At 45.3% G+C, this 25,559-nt stretch overlaps 1 protein-coding gene across 1 annotated transcript; it reads right to left on the bottom strand.

Moving 5' to 3' along the window:
* Positions 1-810: 810 nt before the first annotated feature.
* On the bottom strand, positions 811-24,711 carry UTP14A (UTP14A small subunit processome component). The gene is made up of 15 exons (XM_004064841.4): positions 24,335-24,711; positions 23,127-23,202; positions 22,439-22,509; positions 21,839-21,903; positions 19,394-19,536; positions 18,646-18,801; positions 11,264-11,383; positions 11,070-11,164; positions 9,976-10,099; positions 9,804-9,881; positions 8,969-9,362; positions 5,372-5,772; positions 4,451-4,644; positions 4,222-4,321; positions 811-1,227 (listed from the first exon to the last, which is right to left on the bottom strand). Exons 1-15 carry the CDS (start codon positions 24,358-24,360, stop codon positions 955-957), a joined length of 2,316 nt encoding a protein of 771 aa, XP_004064889.1. The 5' UTR covers positions 24,361-24,711; the 3' UTR covers positions 811-954.
* Between the last annotated feature and the right edge of the window lie 848 nt (positions 24,712-25,559).

Below are 25,559 nucleotides of genomic sequence, written 5' to 3'. Positions count from 1 at the left end.
AGAATACTGGGGATAGGACTGAATCTCCAAGGTAGGAGGCAAGGTGCAGTAGTGGTGTCATTTTGGAATCAGAGGGGTTTCCCAAATTCCTTGTTAGGAAACTCAGCTGCAGGGGCTCTTTCCGTATATTTCTTGCCATCCAAAGGCAGGCCAAGTTCCTCAGAGCTGAGAAGCCCATGTGAACTGTCATATAGCAAAGCAATGCTTGAATAAACTACACTTTCAATCAATGGTGAGGAGTGGGCCCTGAGTTAGGAAGGAAAGGCAATAGAGGTTTACTTCTGAAATCACATCTACCTTTATCTACAAAATAAGGGTAAAACCTCCTGGTCTTCTTATGAGAAAATAAGTAGAAGGTTATATACGAGATATTGTAGACAGCAGCCTGTACAAGCTGGGAAGCTCACACGTGAAAAAAATGGCTGTGGCTAGACTTGTGAGGACAGAACCCAGCTTCGGCACCGTCCTGGTCTTAGGATCAGTCTAGGGCAGAATCCAATTGCAGTTTGTACATCCTCTTTCTAGGTTCAGAGGTTAAAATATACAATATTTTATCATTATTAACCCTGTCTCTTCAAGTTGGCAGTTATTAATGGTGGATCATATCTGATGTGATATATTTAAGATTACAGACTACAGTTAACTTTCTCCATTTCGATTTAGGACCAACTACATAATCCTTGGTAAGAAAAGGAGGTGGCCCTGACAAGTGCAACTCGAGAAATGCAATGCTGTAGAGTCCAAAGGTGTCTGACTTGAACGAAATGATCCCACTGGGGGACAACGCAACATATATATACTCCAGGTAAATAGATTAAAAAATGCCTTTATTTTTAAAATGTGGCTTAACTACATGCAATGTACTGAGCCAGTTTTGGAATTCACCCTGTATCAGAGTAAAACTGGACCAAAGGAAGTGAAGTCAGAGCTCCTGGCTGTCACTCCTCCAGCAACTCAATCTACAGAGCATTTCTTCAGCTGTTTTTTGTGACGTGTGGTGATTCGTTTTGGATTCCTCTGTATGACAGACAGGTCCGACCTTGAGGAAGACCGGTAGCCCACATCCTCTGCTTTTATGGGGTTAATGATATGGCCTGGCTTGGTGACGACCTTGGGAGTAGTCAGCTTTTGGAAAGCCCTCTGGGTGTTCCATGTGGATCCTATGGGGGTCTGGATGGTCCTTTCAAATTGCCAATGGTGGGTAAATGGATATGGAAGCACTCGTACCTGGAAAGGAAGGAGAATGATTTGGTATGAGGTAGGCCTGGGGTGCAGTTGTATACTGTAATGGCAGCTTTCATCAGGTACTGTTTTGGTACAGGCCACGGTTCCACATGATGACTGCAAGTGAAGAGACTGAGAGGTCAAGGCGTCCCATTGCTCCCATCTGCCCTTAGGAATTCAATCTGTTTGATGACATTTGGGAGTAGGGGGGCCTGAGTTGGCTCTGGATCCCCCATCTATTCAACAATTCAGGGTCTGAAAAACCACCCTGACACTGCCCATCTTTGTTTTTCTTTTTTTTGAGACAGAGTCTCACTCTGTGGCCCAGGCTGGAGTGCAGTGGGTGATCTCTGCTCACTGCAACCTCTGCCTACCAAGTAGCTGGGATTACAAGTGACACTGTCCCTATCTAGCTACAGGAGCTCCAGGGCTGTTGTCCCAGAGTGAGCTTTCCTATGTAACACTGTGACTGCAAGAATCCAGACCATTGTGTATCCCTGTGGATTTTATGACTTTTCTACCCTCTTTATGCTTTCAGTCTCCTCCTTCCCTCTCTTAGGATTGATATTTTTTTTTGTTTTTTGAGACGGAGTCTCGCTCTGTCACCCAGGCTGCAGTGCAGTGGCACGATCTCCGTTCACTGCAAGCTCCGCCTCCTGGGTTCACACCATTCTCCTGCCTCAGCCTCCCGAGTAGCTGGGACTACAGGTGCCCGCCACCACGCCCGGCTAATTTTTTGTATTTTTAGTAGAGACGGGGTTTCACCGTGTTAGCCAGGATGGTCTCGATCTCCTGACCTCGTGATCCACCCGCCTCGGCCTCCCAAAGTGCTGGGATTACAGGCGTGAGCCACCGCGCCTGGCCAGGATTGATGTTTTAAGGAACCCGAATCCTGAACTCTACCAGGCTGTTACACTTAGTTTCATCTTTTTATTTTTATTTTTTTTTTGAGATGGAGTCTTGCTCTGTCTCCCAGGCTGGAGTGAAGTGGCGTGATCTCGGCTCACTGCAAGCTCCACCTCCCAGGCTCACGCCATTCTCCTGCCTCAGCCTCCCTAGTAGCTGGGACTACAGGGGCCTGCCACCATGCCTGGCTAATTTTTTTTTGTATTTTTTTTTTAGTAGAGATGGGGTTTCACTGTGTTAGGATGGTCTCGATCTCCTGACCTTGTGATCCACCCGCCTCGGCCTCCCAAAGTGCTGGGATTACAGGCGTGAACCACCATGCCCGGCCCACTTAGCTTCATCTTCTTTTGGCACCACAGAATGTAGAGCTGGAAGGCCCTAGATATTGACAATGGTCATCTCCCTTGGCCTGAAGATTTGGCTTAGAGGGGGGAAGTGATGGACCTAAGTAAATGAGGAGCAGCATTGGAGAACAGAACCCAAAGCTCCTGTTTCCTTGCCTGGTACTCCTCCACCACATTGCTACCTTCAGACACTAAATAATCTTTCAACACTTCCCCAGTGGCCAAAGGAGGAAAACACGTAAGCAGAAAATGGGGATGTAAAAATCAGTAGTCTTTGGCAGGGCACGGTGGCTCACACCTGTAATCCCAGCACTTTGGGAGACCGAGGCAGGCAGATCACTTGAGGTCAGGAGTTCAAGACCAGCCTGGCCAACATGGTGAAACCCTGTCTCTGCTAATAATACAAAAATAAGCTGGGTGTGGTGGCGCATGCCTGTAATCCCAGCTACTCAGGAGGCTGAGACACGAGAATAGCTTGAACTTGGGAGGTGGAGGTTGCAGTGAGCTGGGATCGTGCCACTGCATTCCAGCCTGGGTGACAGAGTGAGACTCCATCTGAAAACAAAACAAACAAACAAACAAAAATCAGTAGTCTCTGGAAACATTCAGTGGAATACTCAAGAGAAGCTAAGTACTATCAGGTGGTCCTGGTAGTAGCAAAGGAAACAGATTCTCTTTAAGTTAAGGGAATGTCTTATTTGGGTTGACGGCTACATCTGTGCTTGTCAACCAGGGCAACAGAAAAAGAGAACACCTGGACAAAGTATTCAGTCTCAGAAGTCCCCCCTAGGCACCTTGAAGCACTTTATTCTACTGCATGTTGGAACCTGCAGTAACTTATTAAAAAGACGAAAATCAGGGGAGATTCCTAGAAAACTATTTGTCAGTTTGCCATGACTGTATTAAAAAAACAAACAGACCCCTGGAAGGGAAGGGTGGTCTTTATTGAGCTCCATACTCTACCCATCACCTGGAATCCTGGCCCACTGAAGCACCCTTTCCCCCCTTCCCTTATCGTGTAACTGCATATTTTCTAGTTATATAGGTTTAATTGGGACTGCAGTAGTTATGATTCAGTTTCTGCAGTGATTGGTTCACAAAATAAGATCAAAAAGAATGTTATTGAAATGTGTATCTTCTTACCTCTGTTCTGTAGCCATTAATTCTTTATTCCTTCCGAGGGAAAAATGTAACTCATTTCAATATACTGGCTGGGGACAGATCTCAGAATTGAAGGGAACATAAAGGTCATCTAGTCCAATCTCGTTCTTGAGTCCCCTTTACACATTCTCATACTCCCAGAGCAGCCTTGAATTCTGTATCTCCTCTAACTTCTACTTTATGTGACTTCATACAATAACCTTCGATATACTTGAACACCATAATCACGCTCAAATTTTCTTCTCTTGTAAACATCCCTAGCTCATTATCATGTGACACAACTTACAATCTTCTCATTCTCCTGAACAAGTACCGGTTTGTCTTCATTTTTCTTAAGCTACAGCTTAAACCTTATAGCCTCTGTTTGAGCATTACCTTGACTCTAAACTTTTTTCCTGGCCAGTAATTAAAACAGCGTAGTCTATCTGAAATGATAAATCTAACAGCCATTCAGTGAAAACAATAGATTTGATTCTGTGGTCAAGATCACACGTCTCTCTTGACTACAGATCACTAGAATACTCCTCTCAAGCAAGAGAGCCAGGCAGTAACAAGCAGGCAGCTAAAGAGCTCTCTAAGCTCTCACCTGATGAGCAGCTGCGTGGATGTTGCGCTTCTCATTGATAATCACATTTGGCAAATTCTTATCTTTTCTTGGAGGACCCTCAGGGGCTTTAATGAGAAACCTGGAAAGCAAAACAACAGGACATCTGACTAGGAGCATTAAGGACTTAGTCAAAAGGGTAGGGAGGACACCGAAGGGCGAGGGGGGAGAACCTGGTGCCCTTTTGACAGACTTTCTTCGGCATTCTTACCGGCGTCTTTTCTTGGCACTGGGCTTTAGGCCCACACCACCCCACTCGCCCCAGCCAGGTAGTGTCAGGTCCACGTCCTTTGGCTTACTCGCCTCCACAGCTTCCCTCTTCTCTTTCAAGAAATCTCTGATGACATCATCCCCAGCAAAAGCTTCCTTTATCATCTGCCTATGGTTTCTCTCCTCTTCATCTTCCTGGGAAGAAACAAGCGAGAGCTACATACAGCTTGGCTTATGAGCTGTGGTTCATGGCGAGAACGCTTGAATTTTGGGTCGTGACATTTTAGCGCCCCCTAGGGGGAAGTGCTGAACAATGATGGTCTTGCGATACAAACCAATGCACAGCCAATCATGCTCAAATTTTCTTCCCTCTACGGTAAATATCCCTAGCTTATTATCATATGACACAATTTTAAACTTTTCAGTAAGGAAGCTGCAGGGTGGAGGAAGGAATGGCCCGTGTTAGCAGCAGGAGCTCTAAGTGGCCAGACTGTAGGCTTCCTCCAGCTTATATCCGTGAAAAGACAGGTGCCAGGATGCTTCACTTTAAGTTTCAGATTAACTGGGGAGTCTTAGACCATTTGAGATCCCACTGAATAAAACTTTGGCAACAGTTCAATGACTCACCTTCAAGTTGTCCTGCCTGGGATCTGGTCAGAACTCTGAGTTACTCCCTCTTACCTCTGAGAGCAGTTTTAGAGTCACCCCAGAGGAGTTTTGGTGGATCAGGGTTTCGGAAATAGGGGTCTTGGCAGCACCCATATATCTGCATCTATTAAAACGTCACTGGGACTAGCCTGGCCCTATACTATTCTGGACCTCTCAACTACTGAAATGTGCCCCCAGCAAAACAAAGCTTCATTACTCCTTGGGCAAGAACGACACTTTCTGAACAATGGCCCACCACCCTGGCTCTGCTCACCAGCTCCTCTACTGTGGGAACTGCCAGAGACTTCACGGAGGGAGATTGTGTGGTTAGGAGGTTCTGTAGGTCGATCATTTGCTCCTTCTTTTTCTTCTCCTTAGGGGCATCAGGGCGATTATTTGGGGTCCTCTCTGACTGCTGCCCTTCTAACACAGGTCTGGGAAGCTCCTTATTTTGAAAACATTCTTCTTTTCCCAGCTCTTCTAGCTCTTCCAGCGTCTGTACTCTCTCTGGTCTCTGTAGCAACAGGGGCTCCTCTTCTTCTGGGGCAGGTTCCTCTCTCTGGACCTGGGGAATAGTCCCCTCTGAACTTGCTTTTTGCTTCCTGGACTGATGGTTTTCCTTCAGTTTCTGAGATAGTACTCTCAATTCAGACAGCACCTCCTGGCTGCCAGAATCTGGGGTAAAAAGAATGAAAGCTGTCAGAAAAGGAGGTTTGTACGTTGTCTGGTCGGTAAGCATTTGTTGAGCACCCACCAAGTGCTAGGTACCACATAAGACATTATAAAAAGGACAAACGGGGAAAAGAAGATTCTGTACATTGAATCTCCTAGACAGTACATTAATCATAGGCAATGGAGTTTGGTAATTAAAAGTAGCATGTGGCCAGGTGCGGTGGCTCACACCTGTAATCCCAGCACTTTGGGAGGCCGAGGCGGGCAGATCACGAGGTCAGGAGATCGCGACCATCCTGGCTAACACGGTGAAACCCCGTCTCTACTAAAAATACAAAAAATTAGCTGGGCATGGTGGCATGTGCCTGTAGTCCAGCTACTCGGTAGGCTGAGGCAGCAGAACCACTTGAACCAGGGAGGCAGAGGTTGCAGTGAGCCGAGATTGTGCCACTGCACTCCAGCCTGGGTGACAGAGCGAGACTCTGTCTCAAAAAAAAAAAAAAAAGTAGCATGTGAGATGTTGGATATGGTGGCTCACGCCTGTATGCCAGCACTTTGGGAGGCCGAGGGGGCAGGATAGCTTGAGCCCAGGAGTTCGAGACCAGCCTGAGCAACATAGTGAAAACTCATCTCTACCACCTCCACCCCTCCAACAACAACAAAAAATTTCCAGGCATGGCGGTGTGGATCTGTAGTCCCACCTACTTGGGAGGCTAAGCTGGGAGGATTGCTGGAGCCAGAAGGTCAAGGCTGCAGGGAGCTGTGACTGTGCCGCTGCATACTAGCCTGGGCAACGGGGCAAGACGTCTCAAAAAAAAAAAAAAAGTAGCATATTGGAAGCAGACATCCTGGGTCCTATTCCCAGCTTTGCCAATGATCCACTGTATAACTGGGACTGTGGCTTAAGTTCCTCGTGCAGTAAACCCTGCTTGGGAAGATTGCCCCAAGTTCCAAATTTTAAAAAAGGAAGCCACTTTAACAGGTGGCTTCTCAATGTAACTTCATTGTAATTTATGCTTCACTGCTTGTAAAAACCTTATCCAGGATTTTCATCTTGACTCAAGAATTTCTACTCCATATCTTAAAGCAGTATTTCATAATCTGCTGTGGCTGAGTCAAGGGATGAAGTAGCTGCTTTATCCAGTGGATGTAGCTCACACTTCCACTGGCAACATCTGAGCAAATAACACTAGTCTCAAGAGTCTGGAGGGGCTGGCTTGGCACAGTGGCTCACACCTGTAATCCCAGCACTCTGGGAGGCCGAAATGGGTGATTCACTTGAAGCCAGGAGTTTGAGACCAGCCTGACCAACATGGCGAAACCCCGTCTCTACTAAAAATACAAAAATTAGCTGCGCGTGGTGGCGCATGCCTGTAATCCCAGCTACTTGCAGGCTGAGGCAGGAGGATTGCTTGAACCTGGGAGTTGGAGCTTGCAGTGAGCCGAGGTTGCACCACTGCACTCCAGCCTGTATGACAGAGACCTGTCTCAAAACAGTCTGGAGGGAAACCTGGCAGTGACATGCTTCTAAACTGTCTTTTTCATTGACTCAAGTTGCCTCCATTCCCAAGTTGATCCTGCTGTCTAGCTTTGGCATGAAGCCATTGTAGCTCCTTAGATCTGGCCTTTGGATACATGTACGTTTATTTCTCAAGAATCAGGTTTCCTTGCTCATTTTCACTGGAGTCCGTGGCTTTCCAGTATTTTAGGACACTCTTGGAAGGTGTGAGAAAATTCAATTTATTTACTGTCCAAGGAAATGCAAATCTATCTTTCATTCTTTCATATCACAGTCAGCCGCTCTGCACATTTAGCTAGATGGCCAGTTGTTGAGGGGGCTCAAGAGAAAGCCACTAGGGTCCTGTGGTCATATATGTACACCCCCACAATCTCAGCCCACTGTGCTGCTTTCCAAAATTCTCTCAGAAGTGACTACTTGCAATTATTAATCCCAGAAATATCCAGCCAAAACTATTAAGTAAAGGTCCCTATAATACATTCTAAATGATAGCTCTTTTAAAATAAATTTTTGTATGTGGAAACCTGAAAAAAAAAAAAGGAAAAAAGGAGGCTGGGTGCGGTGGCTCACACTTGTAATCCTAACACTTTGGGAGGCTGAGGTGAGAGGATAGCTTGAGGCCAGGAATTCAAGACCAGCCTGGGCAACAGAGCAAGACCTCAGTCTCTACAAAAACTTAGCTCAGCATGGTGGCACATGCATGTAGTCCCAGCTAGTTGGGAGGTTGAGCCAAGAGGATCGCTTGAGCCTGGGAGGTCTTAGGCTGCAGTAAGGTATGATTGCACTGCTGTACTCCAGCCTGGATGACAGAGCAAAACCCTGTCTCTTAAACAAAAAAAAGTAGAAAAAAACAATTTTTTTGCCATGTAAAACCAGATTTTTGCCATCATCTAAATGCATTCCTATGTGAAACCAAACCAGACCTGGTAATTTGTCCAGATAGCCAAGTGATTTCTCAATGTAGCTAGTTTCCTAGGCAGGTTTTTTAGTGTCCTGGTTTATTGCCAGAATGGGAACTCTCTGACCAATCTCACAGATGCTAACATTGTTAATAAGATCTCTTCAAGATAACAGGTAGAAAATATAACGTACAAATAGAGCCTGAGTATGGAGTCACAATTCTAATTTGCCATGTAGCCCTGTGGAGTCATTCATTCCGTAAAGTCTCACCCCATGTAGACACACGTAAACTAGCATTAAGAAGTGCTAAAAATGCCACTCCTACTTAACCAACAAAACAAAAAAATCCAGCAATTAGAAAATGTTTCCTAATGTCTCAAAATTGACCTATCTGTGTCTACAGGTGTGAATGGACTATCAGATTTGCCATTCTACCATACGTACTTCTTCCTGGTGTGTAGGTACCAGGAACGCTAACTCATACCCTGACTTCGAGGATGGTTTAGTTATTATGGGTTTCTGAAGGCTGTAAGCCCCCAAGAACAGAAAATGTGCCTGAACCACGTTGCACGGCCATGCAGATGACTGCTTATTAAATGTCTTCGAAGAAAAATAGTTATGAATCTAATTTGTCTTCAGGGATCCAGTGTACGCACTCTTGCAAGTCCCCAGAGCCTAATCACTATGCAGTTTTGTGTGTGGGTGGACACATTTTTTTTTTTCTCCCATAGTCTGTCCACAGCACTAGGAATTTCTCTCTTCCATTTGATCACAGCTCACCTTTTGTTTCTTGACTGCCTGCTGGCTCAGCATCCTGGCTGAGCTCAGATATTTTTCTAAGGGATCGCCTTTCCTCAAATTCTCTCAACAAAATTTCTTCTTCTGCCACTGGTCTTTCTTCTCCCTCACTTTCAGAAACTCCATGGGCCTCAAGCTCTGGCAGTTGCTCAGGGTCCTCCTGGGTTGCAGCCTCTTTGGTGTCACTGGTGCAGCTCCTGAGCATCCAGGGATTCGGCCCATCTGCATTCATCTGCACTTCATTCACTACATCAGGGACAAGGAGTTCTTCCACATCTTCTGTGCCTCCCTCCTCTTCCTCACTCTCAGAGGCTACCTGGAGTTTCTGTGTCAGTTCTTTGTTCTTAGACAACTGTTCCTGCATAGCTTGGCGAGCCTGGAGGAAAGAGTCACAGCATGAGAGCCCTGTCATTAGTGACCACAATAACACCTTTCCTGGTCCATTTCATAAAGCTGCCTCCTCTCAATTTGACTTGGTGAGTATTTCTTACTGGTACCTACTGTTTAAACTGCATATGCAATGCTGGGTTAATAGCTATGGTATAAAATGGAAGACAAATTCTTTGTCCTCAAGGAATCAACGGTGAAATAAGATTTTAAAAAGCTCCTCTCCCCCTTTGGACTTGCCTTCAGTGCTGTTTCCCTTTCATCTCTCCTTTTCCACCTTGTTCCTGGTCATTTTCCTTTCTGCCTTAGAGATTTTTCTGATGCCTTTTTAGATTCCTGGTTTTCCATCCATCCTCATGGCTCTTCCCCAACTCTGCTTCTGCTAGCATCCTCCAATTCCAGATCTTCTCTCACCCCAAGGGTCTCTTACCTCCAGGTCATATTTGGCCATAATTGCCTTTGACTTGGCCCATTTCCCACTGTTTTGGTGCTTAAGGCTCATTCTTTCCTAGAAAGAAAGGACAGAGTGAGATTTACATCTTTAGTGCCTTCCAAGGAAAGCTGGTTCAAAGGGGTGGGGGTGGGGCAAGAGGTAGTCTCACCATCATTCTGGCCTTTTCAATTTTTTCCAGTTCTTCTAGTGCTGCAGCTGGATTAACCTTCCGCAGCTGCTCAAATTCTTTTAGGGCTTTCTTGGCCTTTCCTTTCTTCACGACTTTGTGATACCTGTAGGGGCAGGAGGGAAGAGTTTAGCAATTTAGCTGAAGCACGGATGTCATAGGCACAAGTGCCCATACTACCCAATGGGTTCCCTAGGCAGGGGGCTGGAATGGGCATCATAGAGCTAGTTGGCTATAGGGAGTCAGTTTGGGACCTGAGAGGACTGGCAAGATTCTTGGTACCCACAGTCCTCAGGGTAGACCTCTGCAGCTCAAAGAGTCTCCTTTGCCTCTATAACTCAAGGGAGGGGTAGAACAAGTTTCATTTTTTTTTTTTTTAGACAGGGTCTCACTCTGTCACTCAGGCTGGAGTGCAGTGACATGATCTTGGCTCACTGCAACCTCCACCCGCTGGGCTCAAGCAGTCCTCCCACCTCAGCCTCCGAAGTAGCTGGGACTACAGGTGCACATTACCACGCCTGGCTAATTTTTGTACTTTTAGTAGAGATGGGGTTTCACCATGTTGGCCAGGCTGGTCTTGAATTCCTTACCTCAAGTGATCCACCTGCCTGAGCCTCCCAAAGTGCTGGGATTACAGGTGTGAGCCACTGTGCCCAGCCAGTTTTGCCATGTTGCCCAGGCTGGTCTTGAACTCCTGAGCTCAAGTGGTCCATCCACCTCGGCCTCCCAAAGTGCTGGGATTACAAGCATAGCCACCACACCCGGCCGAACAAGTTTCAAAGAGGCAAAAAGGCAGGAAGGAAGCCCTATTGGCCTTAACAGCTCTGGAATTCAGAGCTCATTCTGCAGAACCACTCTGTGATGCCTTGGAAGGCAGAGAAAGTAACTGAATAGTCATCTTTTTGGCAAAACTGTATGAGGTTGGTTTGGGGGGAACAAAAGGCTAGTCACTCCTGTTTGGGACCTCATCTGCATGACTCTAGTTGCTGCATCAAAGGTTCTTTCCAAAGAATTCATGATGAGCCACATGACTTTCTTCTGTGGAACCCAAGGCCAGTTCACAGGGGCCTCCTTACTTTTTACTTTTGATTTTCTTCTCTCTTCGAGCCTTGGCCTCATAGTAGGACTGCAGAGCCCGAGCCCTCTGAAGCTCTCCTCGGCGCATCTTTGCCTACACAAATGAGACTTACAGTGACACCTGGGCCAGAGGACAAATGCTAAGAGAAGCGTGGCATGCCTGGGTGTGCTGAAGGGCCTATGACACACTTACCTCTTCCAGGCTCATGGCTCGGAGAGAGGCCTTTTCCACAGGGGTCAGTAAAGGGTCTGCCACTGGCTGCTTGTTCTTATGGAGAAGGTTGAAAATTTCCTGCTCCAGGGGAGTTCTTGCCTTAAAGAAGCAACAAAACATTGAGTCTTAAGCCATGCTCTTACAGCTTTCTCTCTTTACATTCCTATGATTCTCTAACTTATGACACTATAATTGGAATCATAAGTGGATAGGATTGGCTGTTACAGCAAGAGAAGGGGGTTCCAGTCTTCTTGTCAGAAGTATAAATAAAGCCTTATTTGATTCTTATATAAGACAACTTCAGCAGGGAGACGCTGAGGCTACTCTCTAATACTGCTGAGGGGGATCACTGTGTTCAGGTTACCAATATATGTTTTTTTTTTTTTTTCTTTGAGATGGAGTCTTGCTCTGTCGCCCAGGCTGGAGTGCAGTGGCGTGATCTCGGCTCACTGCAAGCTCTGCCTCCTGGGTTCACGCCATTCTCCTGCCCCAGCCTCCCGAGTAGTTGGGACTACAGACGCCTGCCACCATGCCCAGCTAATTTTTTGTATTTTTAGTAGAGACAGGGTTTCACCGTGTTAGCCGGGATGGTCTCGATCTCCTGACCTCGTGATCCGCCCGCGTCGGCCTCCCAAAGTGCTGGGATTACAGGCGTGAGCCACCGCGCCGGCCCAGATTACCAATATATGTTAAACCGATTTCCATTCTCTTAAGAATCTAGGCACATTGCCCTTGAGTCCCTGTATTGTTATGTATCATTTGAAGCACATAACTATTACTTTATAGTTAGGAATCTCAAATTCATATCATAAGCCTTCTTTTAGAATATTTCTAAAGGGAAGGGGCGGTTAGTTTTTTTTTTTTTTTTTTTTTTTTCTGAGACAGAGTCTTGCTCTGTCACCCAGGCTGGAGTCCACTGGCACTCCAATCTCAGCTCACTGCAACCTCCACCTCTAGTGCTCAAGTGATCCTTCTGCCTCAGCCTCCTGTGCAGCTGGGACCACAAGTGTAAGCCACCATGCCTGGCTAACTTTTTTTATTTTTTGTAGAGACAGGGTCCTGCCATGTTGCCCAAGTTGGTCTTAAACTCCTGGCCTCAAGCGATCCTCCTGCCTTGGCCTCCCAAAGTGCTGGGATTACAGGCGTGAGCCCAGCATGCCCTGTGAGATTAGATCTTAAGATAAGCATTATTTGCCACTGATGGTATACCTAGGACATATATCTGCAAATGTCTCAGAGGGGAAGCCCAACTTTTTTTGACCATAGCCAACTGCTATAAACCATGCATATAAGTGTTCTTGGTATCATTAATTACTGATGAAAGAAAATGAGAAAAAACATGGCATTTTTTTGGCAGAGTCTTCAAATGTAGTTTGTGGTGGGGTGTGTGTCTTAATTTCTTGAGCACAAAAGGATATTGCCTTAAAAAAATATAGGATGGGCATGGTGGCTCAGGCCTGTAATCCCAGCACTTCGGGAGGCTGAGGCAGGAGGATTGCTTGAGCCCACAAGTTTGAGACCAGTCTGGGCAACATGGTGAAACCCCATCTCTATTTATTATGTTAAAAACAAACAAACAAAAAGACCTTCATGTAATTAGCCTGTTTCCTGATGGTTCAAGTTGAACTCTCCTCATTTTCTAACTTTGGCTCCAATTCCTCAGTTTCCAGTTAATTTTGCATGCTAGGCAGAGTATGTATGAAACGAATGAACTGTAAACCAGTTATTCCACATGCTATCATGAGGATGGCTAAATAATCAGGCCGATCATGCCACGGTCCACATTCTGGCAAGGCACAAAGACAGCCCTAGGCAACAGAGCTAGTTTCAAACCTCACACACATATTATGTGTGGTTTTCTTCAATAGCCATATACATCGTGGTCAGTATTAAACTTACAAATATTTGGATAAATGCATAAACGCGCATCATCACATGTTACACGATGCTATTGATTTAACCATAAAACTATTCTACTGAATAGTAAAGGTATATGTTCTTCCACTTTTAGTATTTGCAGTAGTGATCAATCACAGGCTACAAAGTGATTTATACTACAATGTTGTAATGTCCCTTCAATTCAATTCAATTTACAAACATTTACTGATTGTAGCTATATTCCAGGCACTTGTATGGGGTGCTAGGAATACACAATTGATTAAGATAGTTCCTGTCCTCATAGAGCTCACAGCCTTTGAGAGCAGAGACATATACAACACAAACAGCATAACATAATGGGTTAAATACCCTTTATGTTACCCTTAAATAACATACCGCTACGTTATTCTATAGGGGTAATCACAAAGGAAATCACCATTAAATATTATTGGGAGGTAGGTTAGGCTCGGGGAAGGAAGTGACCTTTTGAATTAGGCTTTGAGGCCTAAGTACAATTCTGTCAGGAGGAAAAAAAAATCCAAACAGATGAGCATAAGCAAAAAACACAGACACAGGGAAAGGAGTGGTATGTAATAGAACAACGTGTTGTCCAGCATAGCTAAAATGCTACGTAATTTTATTTTATTCTGTAAGTGAACAGCCTTTGAAGGATTTTAAGCAGGAGAGCAATGATCAATTGTGTTTCAGCAAGAAAATCCTGCTGATTGTGTAGAGGATATATGTAAAGTTCCAAAGGAAAGGTTCAATGAGGGCCTTGATTAGGGCAGTGAAAATGAAAATGAAGAGAAAATAGGAGCCTAAGGGCTATTACAGAGACAGAATTTGCAGGTCTAGCCCCCTGTATAAGCTGGCGGAGAGGGAGACAGTGAAAGGGTCAAGAAGGAATCAAATGACTGAGGTTTCCAACCTAAGTGACTGGGGTAGGGAGTTATGCTGTTAACTGAGTTGCAGAATGAAGGGGGTGGTATAGGTTTTGGAAGTCTGGGGAAAGGAAATGCGAAGCTTACTTTGGACTGGACTAAGTTTAAGGTGCATATGGGGGACCCAGGTGATCCCTGCTAGTCACATGGAATATGAGACTGGAGCTTCAAAGAAGGGGTTGACAGTGATAGTCGAAAGTTATGAAATTTTCACTCCTGTAATCCCAGCATTCTGGGAGGCCGAGGTGGGCGGATCACGAGGTCAGGAGATCGAGACCATCCTGGCTAACACGGTGAAACCCCGTCTCTACTAAAAAATACAAAAAATTAGCTGGGCGTGGTGGCGGGCACCTGTAGTCCCAGCTACTCGGGAGGCTGAGGCAGGAGAATGGCGTGAACCCAGGAGGTGGAGCTTGCAGTGAGCCGAGATTGCACCACTGCACTCCAGCCTGGGCGACAGAGCAAGACTCCGTCTCAAAAAAAAAAAAAAAAAAAAGTCATGGAATTTACAGAGCAAGAATAAAAAGGACTAAGGAAAGCCAGAGAGAGAAAATACCCAGAGTATATCACAGAAGCTAGAGGGGAGAGATTTTTAGAATGAAATGTGCCAATGGTGTCAAATATGCTAAAGACTAAGAGGGCTTGGGATTTGGCAGTTCAGAGGCCCCTCACTACTGCCTTTTGAGAGAAGTTTCAGTAGGGCAGTAGGGGAAGAAGGTGAGAGAGAGGAGGCAGCAGTGGAGACAGACCAGCTCTTCCCCAAACACATTCCCCATCAGATAACAAGATTTGCTTCCCCTGTTAAAAGCTTAAAATTCAATTTTTTTGAAATTTTAATAAAATCAGTTTGTACACCCTAAGTTAAATTAGATCCAACAGGTGTCTTCACCATTGTTTCACAGCCTTTTTTTTTTTTTTTTTTTTTTTGAGACAGAGTCTCGCTCTGTCGCCCAGGCTGGAGTGCAGTGGCACGATCTTGGTTCACTGCAAGCTCCGCCTCCCAGGTTCACGCCATTCTCCTGCCTCAGCCTCCCAAGTAGCTGGGACTATAGGCACCCGCCACCGTGCCCGGCTAATTTTTTGTATTTTTAGTAGAGACGGGGTTTCACCGTGTTAGCCAGGATGGTCTCGATCTCCTGACCTTGTGATCCACCCGCCTCGGCCTCCCAAAGTGCTGGGATTACAGGCGTGAGCCACCACACCAGGCCCATAGCCTTTATTTTTATTTTTTATTTTTGAGACAGAGTCTCACTCTGTTGCCCAGGTTGGAGTACAGTGGCCCAATCTTGGCTCACTGCAACCTCCGCCTCCTGGGTTCAAGCGATTCTGGTGCCTCAGCCTCTTGAGTAGCTGGGATTACAGGCATAAGCCACCACGTCCAGCTAATTTTTAAATATTTTTTAGTAGAGACAATGTTTCGCCACGTTGGCCAGGCTGGTCTCAAACTCCTAACCTCAGGTGATCCACCTGCCTTAGCCTTCCAAAGTGCTGGGATTACAGGTGTGAGCCACCACATCCTTCTGGCCTGTTTCATAGACTTTAAAATGCTAAAGCATGTTGTGACTCTCCAATCTCCAGTAGGGGCATGCAGCATTTTCTAGCAATGCCTCCTTTCCTCCTCTTGTGAGGGCATAATGAGAGACTAAGGTTTCAAGGAGAATGCCTTGGGAAATACCACTGTAGACAGAGAATAGTGAGGAGAGGGGTGAAAGAAGTTACCTTACAGCATTTCTAGCACTTTGCAGTTTACAAATGCCTTCTCACGCATTATCCCACTTAATTATTTGCAGCTAAACAAAATTTTAGGGAGCTGGACCAAAACTATAGTACAGACTTTCGATTTTCTTTTCTTTTTTTGGGGGGAGGGGGCGGGGAAAGAGTAGAGGGTTTTTTTTTTTTTCCTCAGGCTGGAGTGCAGTGGCGTGATCTCGGCTCACTGCACCTTCTGCCTCCTGGATTCAAGAAATTCCCCTGCCTCAGCCTCCTCAGCAGCTGAGACTACAGGCATGTGCTACCATGCCCGGCTAATTTACATATTTTTAGTAAAGACGAGGTTTCACCATGTTAGCCAGGCTGGTCTTGAACTTCTGACCTCAGGTGATCCACCTGCCTCAGCCTCCCAAAGTGCTTGGATTATAGGCGTGAGCCACCGTGCCTGGTCTGAGACTTGATATTCAGTCTCTAGAAATCCTAATACAGCATATACTAGTTGTTGGTACTTTGCAATCTAAGTTGTAAGGAGAGACCTAGGAGTTGCTAGCCACAAAGCACCCTCTGAACTAAGCACTTCCTTATTTCTCTGTGCCCTACTAGCATAATTTCTCAAAAGTCAGTCTTAGAATGAATGAACGGCATGGTATATTCAATGTATGACATCTGAGCCTCACTCTGTCTTGAAGAGGTTGTTCTATTCTTAGTGTAACCTCCTCCACTACCATCTAGTTTTTATTTTTTATTTATTTATATATATATTTTGAGACAGAGTCTCATTCTATTGCACAGGCTGGAGTGCAGTGGCACGATCTCAGCTCACTGCAACCTCCGCCTCCCAGGTTCAAGTGATCCTCCTGCCTCAGACCCCCTAGTAGCTGGAATTACAGGCACACACCACCATGCCCCGCTAATTTTTGTATTTTTAGTAGAGATGGGGTTTCGCCATGTTGGACAGGATGGTCTCAAACTCCTGACCTCAGGTGATCCACCCGCCTCGGCCTCCCAAAGTGCTGGGATTACAGGCGTGAGCCACCACACCCGGCCCCATCTCGTTTTTAATAACAAACTTGGCATTTTCCTGCTATCTCCAAGATTACACTGTCATTTGGAAAAAGCAAGGTGGAGGACAGTGTGTAGTAGCATGGTACCCTTCTTTTTATTTAAAAAGGAGGTAAACATGAATATAGAAATAAAACTCTAAGACAACAACAACAGCAAACTTATGCAAGTGGTTACTTCTGGGTGAGTATGGGGGTAAAAATGATCAGATGGGGCATGGGTGGAGTCAAACTTTTCACTACATATCTTCTATGCTTTTTTATTTTTGAATCCTACAAATTGTATTACCTCTGATTTTTTTTTCCTAAAGTCTCCCTTCATCCTGCAGCCACACTTTAAACCTGATCTCTTTTTCATGTAGAAAAGGAAGCCTCCTAGAAAGAGAATGGTAGTGACTTCAGCAAAAACATCAGAAACAGCTTATCCCCATAATAAGCAACTACTCGCTCAATTTCTAGCTATTGTGGCAAGCAATGTTTACTTTGATTAGCTTTAATTAGCTCAACTTCCCAACGCCTAAGAAACTACCATTCTTGGGTTTTTGGAAAGTAAAGAGGAGAAGCACAAAGAGGGCATCCATTTAAGACTAATCAGCCCATTATAGACTCCATACCAATGGTGTATTGGAAAAGTAGGCTAGCTGTTCTAAAGCAGTTATTCGGACTAAAAACCGGACTTCAGGGACCAACATAGGATTTCCAACTTCTAATTTTGCCAAGAGCATAACTACCATTTCACCCCCCAATCCCATCATTTACTACCACCATCATTTCATAGAAGAAAAGATATTTCAACACCATTAAAATAGAATAACCTCATAATAAAAAAGAACTGGCAACATTACACCCACCAAACAAACATACTTACAATTATCCTTTTGCTTCAGACACAAACTTTGTTAGGGGTCAGTGTTTGGGAAACTCAGCTCTAAAACATCAACCCCTGCCCTGCAGCTCAGAGTCATAGTAAGTTACCTGCTGAAGTTCTAGTCATTGCCAGCAACACATTATATTTTAATGTGGTATTCCTGTACAAGCAAACTTTGGCTTCTGTTGTTCACATATCCTCACTAAGGCATCATTAATGCTACCGAGTTCCTGATTTCCCTAGGATCAGAATGTGGCTTTAAATGCTTTTTAAAAACTGGGGTAAAAGAAAGAAAACATCATTATGTTCCTGCTATACGGGCAATCACATGGTTTAACACAAAAACATGGAAATAGCAAGTACTGTATACTACAAGCAGATGAAAAGTGACACAGAGACCGGGCGCGTTGGCTCATGCCCGTAATCACAAAACTTTTGGGAGACTGAGGTGGGCGGATCATTTGAGGTCAGGAGTTTGAGATCAGCCTGGCCAACATGGGGAAACCCCATCTCTACTAAAAATCCAAAAAAAAAAAAAAAAAAAAATAGCTGGGCGTGTTGGTGCACGCCAGTAATCCCAGCTACTTGGGAGGCTGAGGCAGGAGAATTGCTTGAACCCAGGAGGCAGAGGTTGCAGTGAGCTGAGATCATGCCACTGCACTCCAGCCTGGGCGACAGAGCAAGACCCTGTCTCAAGAAAAAAAAAAAAAAAGTGATCACAGAGCTATTGTGACTGGCTATCACATGACTGACAATGACGATGGGCAACCCCTTCTTTCTGAGCACTAAGCTAAAATGACTTATGCTGGGGTTTAGCTTAACATGTCCAATCAAATCAACTGCAGGCTCTGAAATCTCCAACTTATAAAATCTCACCTTTCAGTTTCATTTTGTTGTACTCACCTTCCAGCCACTGAGCACATGTTCAATGGGAGCAATGGCTGGCTCCTCTTTCTCCAGGGGAAAAACCAGCTGCTCTGCCTGCCGGTTCTTCAGGACAACAGGGTCCCATTTGGAGAGGACTTGTGCAGTTTTATTGAATGCTACTTCTCTGTGGATCTGAAGCAGGCAAGGTATGTAAATGGAAAGAGCCACAAGATTAAAGCATCAAACCCAAAGGACTAACAAGAAATTAGGAAGCAACGTTTCTTAGCCCAAGAAAGAATCAGGATGCTAGAGGTTACCTCTTGCTTCTCAGGACTGCAATTTCTCCTAGATTATTATTATTATTTAGATGGAGTTTCACTCGTGTTGCCCAGGCTGGAGAGCAATGGTGCGATCTCAGCTCACTGCAACCTCCACGTCCTGGTTCAAGGGATTCTCCTGCCTTAGCCTCCCAAGTAGCTGGGATTACACCACACCCGGCTAATTTTGTATTTTTAGTAGAGATGGGGTTTCACCATGTTGGACAGGCTGGTCTCGAACTCCTGACCTCAGGTGATCCGCCTGCCTCCGCCTCCCAAAGTGCTGGGATTACAGACGTGAGCCACCGCGCCTGGCACTCCTAGATTATTTTTAATCTTATCCATAGTGGGGAAATCACAACTCCCCCTTCTCCCATTTTTCAGGTCTTTCCCTTCTTTCTATTACCCTATTTTCCCTTGTCAATTCAATTTCTTTCCCTTAATAGACCACCTTCTCTGTAGCTTACCCGTTCAATCTCTTCTTTGTTCAGAGGTAACTCCACTGTCTTCTTTGATTTGACTCTACTCAGTTGCTTTTTCACAGTGGCCAAAGAAGATGAAGTTTTAACAGGCTCAAGCAGATCTGCAAGGACCAGCTTTTCTCCTGATCCTGCGGAAAGGTCAAACTTTCTGGTCAGACCAAGAAGTGACGCAAGATCTCAATATAATGTAGGGAGAAGCCTCAGTGGAAAATGCCAGTAGATGGCAAATGTGCAGAGAAGCAAGAATAATTCTCTTACTTCAATTGCCTATTTCTAGCCATGCCAACACTATCACTCTTCTACATTCATCCCCAAACGTGTTAGGGGGTAGAAGATAGGGGAAAATATTTATTCAAAACTCATCTGCTTTTCTCCTGGTGCTTCTACTCTTGCCCCATTGCAATTCATTCTTCACATAACAGCCAAAAATAAAAACAGCCAAAGTGATCTTTTTGCTGCTGTTGTTGTTTGTTTTGAGACAGGGTCTCACTCTGTCACTTAGGCTGGAGAGCAGTGGTGCCATCTCTGCCTCCCAGGCTCAGGCGATCCTCCCACTTCAGCCTCCCAAGTAGCTGGCACTATAGGCGCATGCCACCACGCGTGGTTAATTTTTTTTATTTTTATTTTTTGTAGAGATGGGGTTTTGCCATGTTGCCCAGGCCAGCCTCAAATGGCTGGGCTGAAGCAGTCTGCCCACCTCGGCCTCCCAAAGTGCTGGAGATTACAGGTGTAAACCACTGCATCCAGCCCAAAATTATCTTTCAAAAATATAAACCACAGCATGTCATGACCCTGCTGAAAATCCTCCAGTGACTACCCATTATACTTTGAATCTCATCTACCTAAAGGACACGGTCCTATGAGATCTAATCCCCATCTGCCTCTCTAACCTCATATCAACCCCCACCCTCTAGAATGCTTTTGTCACAGGGGCCTCTTTCCTATTCTTCAACATGTTGTGCATGTTTCTACCTTAGAGCCTTTGTGCTAGCTGTTCCTTGGCCTGAAATGCTTTCCCCAATCTTTGCATGGTTGACTTGACTTGTCATTCAGATCTCAGCTTCAATTTTGCCTCTTCAGGGGCCTTTCATGACCAACGGATCTAAAGTAGCCACTTAGTTGCTTTACTGCATCATCCTCTCTTATTGTCTCCCTTCATTAGAATGTAAGCCCCATGAGCTCACATCTTATTCGCTACTTTAACCTTGGTATCTACAACAGTTCCTGATACTGCTACCTAGTAGAAACACAATAAATATCCACTGAATAAGTACGCTTGGAATACATTGTTATTTGCCCTAGGAGGCTACACCAGTGATTACTACAAATGCAAAACCCATTCTAGCTGCCTAAGTTGTGAACAGGGTGAAAAAGATTTGGCATCTAGACTCAGTATTAGGATAAAATCCCCTGGCTGCCACTTATTAGAGCATGTATTCTGAACAGGGGCAATTTTACCACCCCCCTACCCCAGGGTGAAAATTGGTTCTTTCTGGGGGAGTATGAAAAAAATCTTAGATATTACAATGTTTTGTGTCCCTCCAAGGCTCAACTCTGTCCAACAAACTCTTATTCCTTAGGACTTGACTTCCTGGGGAAGGGGCACAGGGGGAGGGATACAATGAGGAAAAAAATGTCTTGAGGCCAGGCACGGTGGCTCACGCCTGTAATCCCAGCGCTTTGGGAGGCTGAGGTGGTGGATCACGAGGTCAGGAGATCGAGACCATCCTGGCTAACACGGTGAAACCCCATCTCTACTAAAAATACAAAAAATTAGCCAGGCGCGGTGGCGGGCGCCTGTAGTCCCAGCTACTCGGGAGGATGAGGAAGGAGAATGGCGTGAACCCGGAAGGCAGAGTTTGCAGTGAGCCAAGATCGCGCCACTGCACTCCAGCCTGGGTGATAGAGTGAGACTCTGTCTCAAAAAAAAAAAAAAAAAAACAAAAAACAAAAAAAAAAGGCTTGAAAGGCTCCTCTCAGGGGAGCAATAAAAAAGCAAAGGTTGAGAAATACTGTACTAGGCAAAGGCCCTTGAATAAGTAATGTGACCTCTCTGAGCTCTGGCTGAAGAGAATATTTGCCTGTCTCCTAACTCAAAGCATTGTTAAGAGAACTGAAATAAAAATGAAATTGTATAAATATGAATTATGACTAAGTTACTAAGAGGCAGCTGTCTTCATTCATGTCCCTCTATCCTATAAGTATCTCATCAAACTCTGTAGGATACCTTGACCACAGCCTTCTAGGCTTTCTTTGAGAGATGGAAGAAACTGAAGGGCATGTGACTACACTTCTTCACCCACTCTCCCAGGTATTTATGGTATGAGTCATTAACCACATCAAAAACAGTTCCTAGGGGGGTGAGGTGAACACAATGCCCTTGGAACTCCACAGGTTTCATGCATGGGTATCTTCCTTTGTTCAACTTACCTTCAGAACTGACGTTGAACTCTGACACCTTCAGACTAGCCTCAGACCTCTCAGCCAATTTCCGCCTGAAATTAGGCAAAACGATATAATAGGAATGAATAAATTTTATGGGGGCTTGGGGTTGGGAGAGACAAACACTTCTCTCTTCAAACAGGGCTTTGGTTTCTTGTATTTCTTCTAGGGTCAGGTTTTGTCATGATGCAGCAAGGAGATCTGTTCCTAACTTGGACTTGGTTGTCTAACCCTCATCTCTTCTCTTTATTACAAGGTAAGCATAGTGGAAAACATATTGGACTTAGATTCAAACACACCTGAACCTGTAACTTATGAGCCAGGTGACCTTGGGGGTAAGTCAATTTATTTCTCTAATGGGGTTAAATAATGCCTACTCAATGCTTTAAAAGATTTTCAGTGTGGAATAAGACTGCAAATGCTTACAATAATAGCACTAAGACTAATAACAGCTAACAGTTAATTATATAATGCTTACTATATGCTAGGCACTGGTATTAAGGTCTTTACATGAAGCACTCAATAAATATTAGCTGCAGAGAAATCTCACGGAATTGACTATATAACCTGCCCTGACGGGAACATTACCTATTCTTTCCATCAAGGGAACTGATTGCTTCCAGAAGCTTTTGATGCTTTCTCTCTCCATCATTGTCCCCCTAAGACACAGAAAAGGAAAAACCATCAGGATGAGGGGGAGGGAAAAGACAACATGGAAACTGAGTCTCATTTAAAATCTCTTGTTATTTATTTATTTATTTTTGAGACGGCGTCTCGCTCTGTTGCCCAGGATGGAGTGCAGTGGTGTTATCTCGGCTCACTGCAAGCTCCGCCTCCCAGGTTCATGCCATTCTCCTGCCGCAGCCTCCCAAGTAGCTGGGACTACAGGCGCCTGCCACCACGCCTGGCTAATTTTTTGTATTTTTAGTAGAGACGGGGTTTCACTGTGTTAGCCAGGATGGTCTCAATCTCCTGACCTTGTGATCTGCCCGCCTTGGCCTCCCAAAGTGCTGGGATTACAGGCGTGAGCCATCACCTGGGCCTGTTTTGGTTGGTCTTATAAATTCTACTTATGCAACTTGAGGGTAGTGATTGTAACTTAGTTTCCAAATCCTCATAGCACTTAATATGACACAGTATCTTATATATGAAACACTAACCATTTGTAATTTATTTGAGAGACCTGAACAAATACATAGAACATTGTCACACCTTTCCATTCCAGGAATGTGCTCTCTACCCTAATTTTGAAGGCAGTTTAGCAATTGTCACCCACCTCATCTTCACTCTCACTCAAGAGGTAGTCTTTTGGCAAATCCGCTAGTTCTTCCTGTTGGCTCAAAGCCAGAAGGCTGTTAAAAGAGGCAACAGAGAAATGTGAATGCAATATACCCATGTAACAAACCTGCATATGTATCCCTTAATTATAATAAAAGTTGAAATTAAAAAAAGAAATATTATTATTTGAAGCAATGTCTAATCTATTAAAACAATCTCGAAAACATTGTAATTTCAGCACAGAATAGCCCTATCCCTCAGAAGATATATAAAGCAGCGTGAATGCCTTTGGAAACTTGTCAAGATGTGAAATTTAGACTGAAGTCAGGCATCACCTCCAAGAGTGATGCCTGACTTCAAAACTGCATGTAAAAGAGCTATCACTTTTCAGTGATTGGCACAACATTTCCTATGACCTATGGGAAGCTGTAAAAATGTCAGACCCTAGAATAATATGGCCAAAGACGCTGTTGCTAGCCCTGGAGGCAAGGCAGTTTCACGATTAATATTTCTAAGCATCCTCCATATATTTGACTCATTGATAGGCAGCCTAATCAAAAGTGTTATCTTGATCCTTGTTCCCAGGAATGGAGAAACAGGTCGAAAGCAGCTGGGTAAGCCACTTTCCCTGGGGCTTGCTTAGCAAAGTAGGTGCTTAACTAAGGAGATTGGTGCCCACAAACAAATTATAAAATGTACCATTACCTAACAGCATATATTATTAGTATTTGCAAAGCCAACATTACTAAACGGACTACATTTAGTTCCGGGGGCGGGGTGGGGGGGGGGGGGCACAAAACATCACAGGAGCCAAAACGTGGTGGATGACTCCAATCAGCAAAGCTTTCCAAGATTCGGGGAGTTTATAACGCCTGCACTGCCTGCGCAGAGGATTAAATCGGGCCGCGACAGAGGCAGAAAAAGGGGTCACGTGACGAGAAATGTGAAACACAGTAAATGAGCTGGGGAGGCAGAAACAGCATCAGGACCAACAGGGATGCGGCTATACAGCTGAGGAGCGGAGTAAGCGAATGAAATTAAATTAAAAGGGCTTTAAAGGCTGGATCGCGGAAAATAGGAACGAATGGCCAGCTCTTCAGGGGAACCACTGCCATCTGTTAAAGGGGGGGGCTCCCATTTCCCAAAAGCTGGGGAACCCGGCCCCCAACGAGACCCAGAATCCCCCCTCCCCTCGTTGCCCTTCACCTCTCTGCAAGCCGGTTCGCAGTCATTTCAGCAGCCAGCTTCTCTCACATGGACCAAGAACGGAAGCCGAAGGAAAGCAATTTCCGTGCCGGCCGCAAAGCAATTTCTGTTTCCGTCAATCGCTCGCGACGTACACGTCACTTCCGTTCCGTACGAGGCGTGAGAGAAGCAGGAGCCGTGTAGGGAGGGGCCTGCAGAAAACTGGGAGGCCTGAGATGAAACGGCTGTCAGCGGGTGGGGCATTCCTTTCTCCACCCACCCCGTATTTCTCTGGCGCGCGGGTGTCTGTCCTGGCCCCTGGTTTCCACGTGGCCCAAGGTGGGTTAGCTTAGGGCGACGGTGCTGCGCTCTCAGGGGCTGAGCCCGCGCCTTCATTCGTCACTGCAGAATCCAGAAGGAAAGACTACAGCGCCCGTCCTTGTGCGACGGCGTCCTGCAAGCCGACCACAAGCCAGCTCGGGGGTTTATTGAATGCCTATTAAGTGGCCAGATTGTGCCGGGCCCCGGAGATCCGATGGTGAACATAACAAGTTTCCTTCCATTTAAGGAAAAATCTCCTTTGATCCCTTGTAATTGCAGCTTTGTTCTTCATTTCCTGAGTCAAAAGATTTTTTTTATCCAAGAAGGGGCCATCAGTAGCTACGCTTCCTCACCTCCCATCAACTTAAAAAAATTTTTTTTAAACAACTTTTTTTCTCCCATCAACTTTTAAGAATTTTATTTATTTATTTTTGAGACAGAGCCTTGCTGTGTCGCACAGGCTGGAGTGCAATGGCGTGATCTCGGCTCACTGCAACCTCCACCTCCCGGGTTCAAGCGATTCTCCTGCCTCAGCCTCCCGAGTCGCTAGGATTACAGGCACCCGCCACCATGCTCGGCTAATATTTGCATTTTTAGTAGAGACGGGGTTTTGCCACGTTGGCCAGGCTGGTCTAGAATTCCTGGCCTCAAGTGATCTGCCCGCCTCGGCCTCCCAAAGTGCTGAGATTACAGGTGTGAGCCACCGGGCCTGGCCTAATATATATATATATTAATTAATGATTGTAGAAAAATAATAGGCAAGAACATTCTTTTCATTTTTTTTTTTTTTTGAGACGGAGTCGCACTCCGTCGCCCACGCTGGAATGCAGTGGTGCGATCTCAGCTCACTGCAAGCTCCGCCTCCCAGGTTCACACCATTCACTGCCTCAGCCTCCTGAGTAGCTGGGACTACAGGCGCCTGCCA

This window comes from Gorilla gorilla, chromosome X (genome assembly GCF_029281585.2).
Source record: "Gorilla gorilla gorilla isolate KB3781 chromosome X, NHGRI_mGorGor1-v2.1_pri, whole genome shotgun sequence".
NCBI lineage: Eukaryota > Metazoa > Chordata > Mammalia > Primates > Hominidae > Gorilla > Gorilla gorilla.
This window is presented reverse-complemented; position numbering and strand designations above follow the sequence as displayed.

What these genes read in the sequence shown, in the direction of transcription:
- UTP14A (XM_004064841.4), bottom strand. Translation starts at nt 24,360, where the DNA reads ATGACTGCGAACCGGCTTGCAGAGAG. An exon ending in GAGCCATGAGCCTGGAAGAG is followed by an intron (nt 11,165 to 11,263) that starts GTAAGTGTGTCA and finishes TCATTTGTGTAG; the next exon opens with GCAAAGATGCGCCGAGGAGA. An exon ending in TCCACGCAGCTGCTCATCAG is followed by an intron (nt 1,228 to 4,221) that starts GTGAGAGCTTAG and finishes CTTCCTTTCCAG; the next exon opens with GTACGAGTGCTTCCATATCC.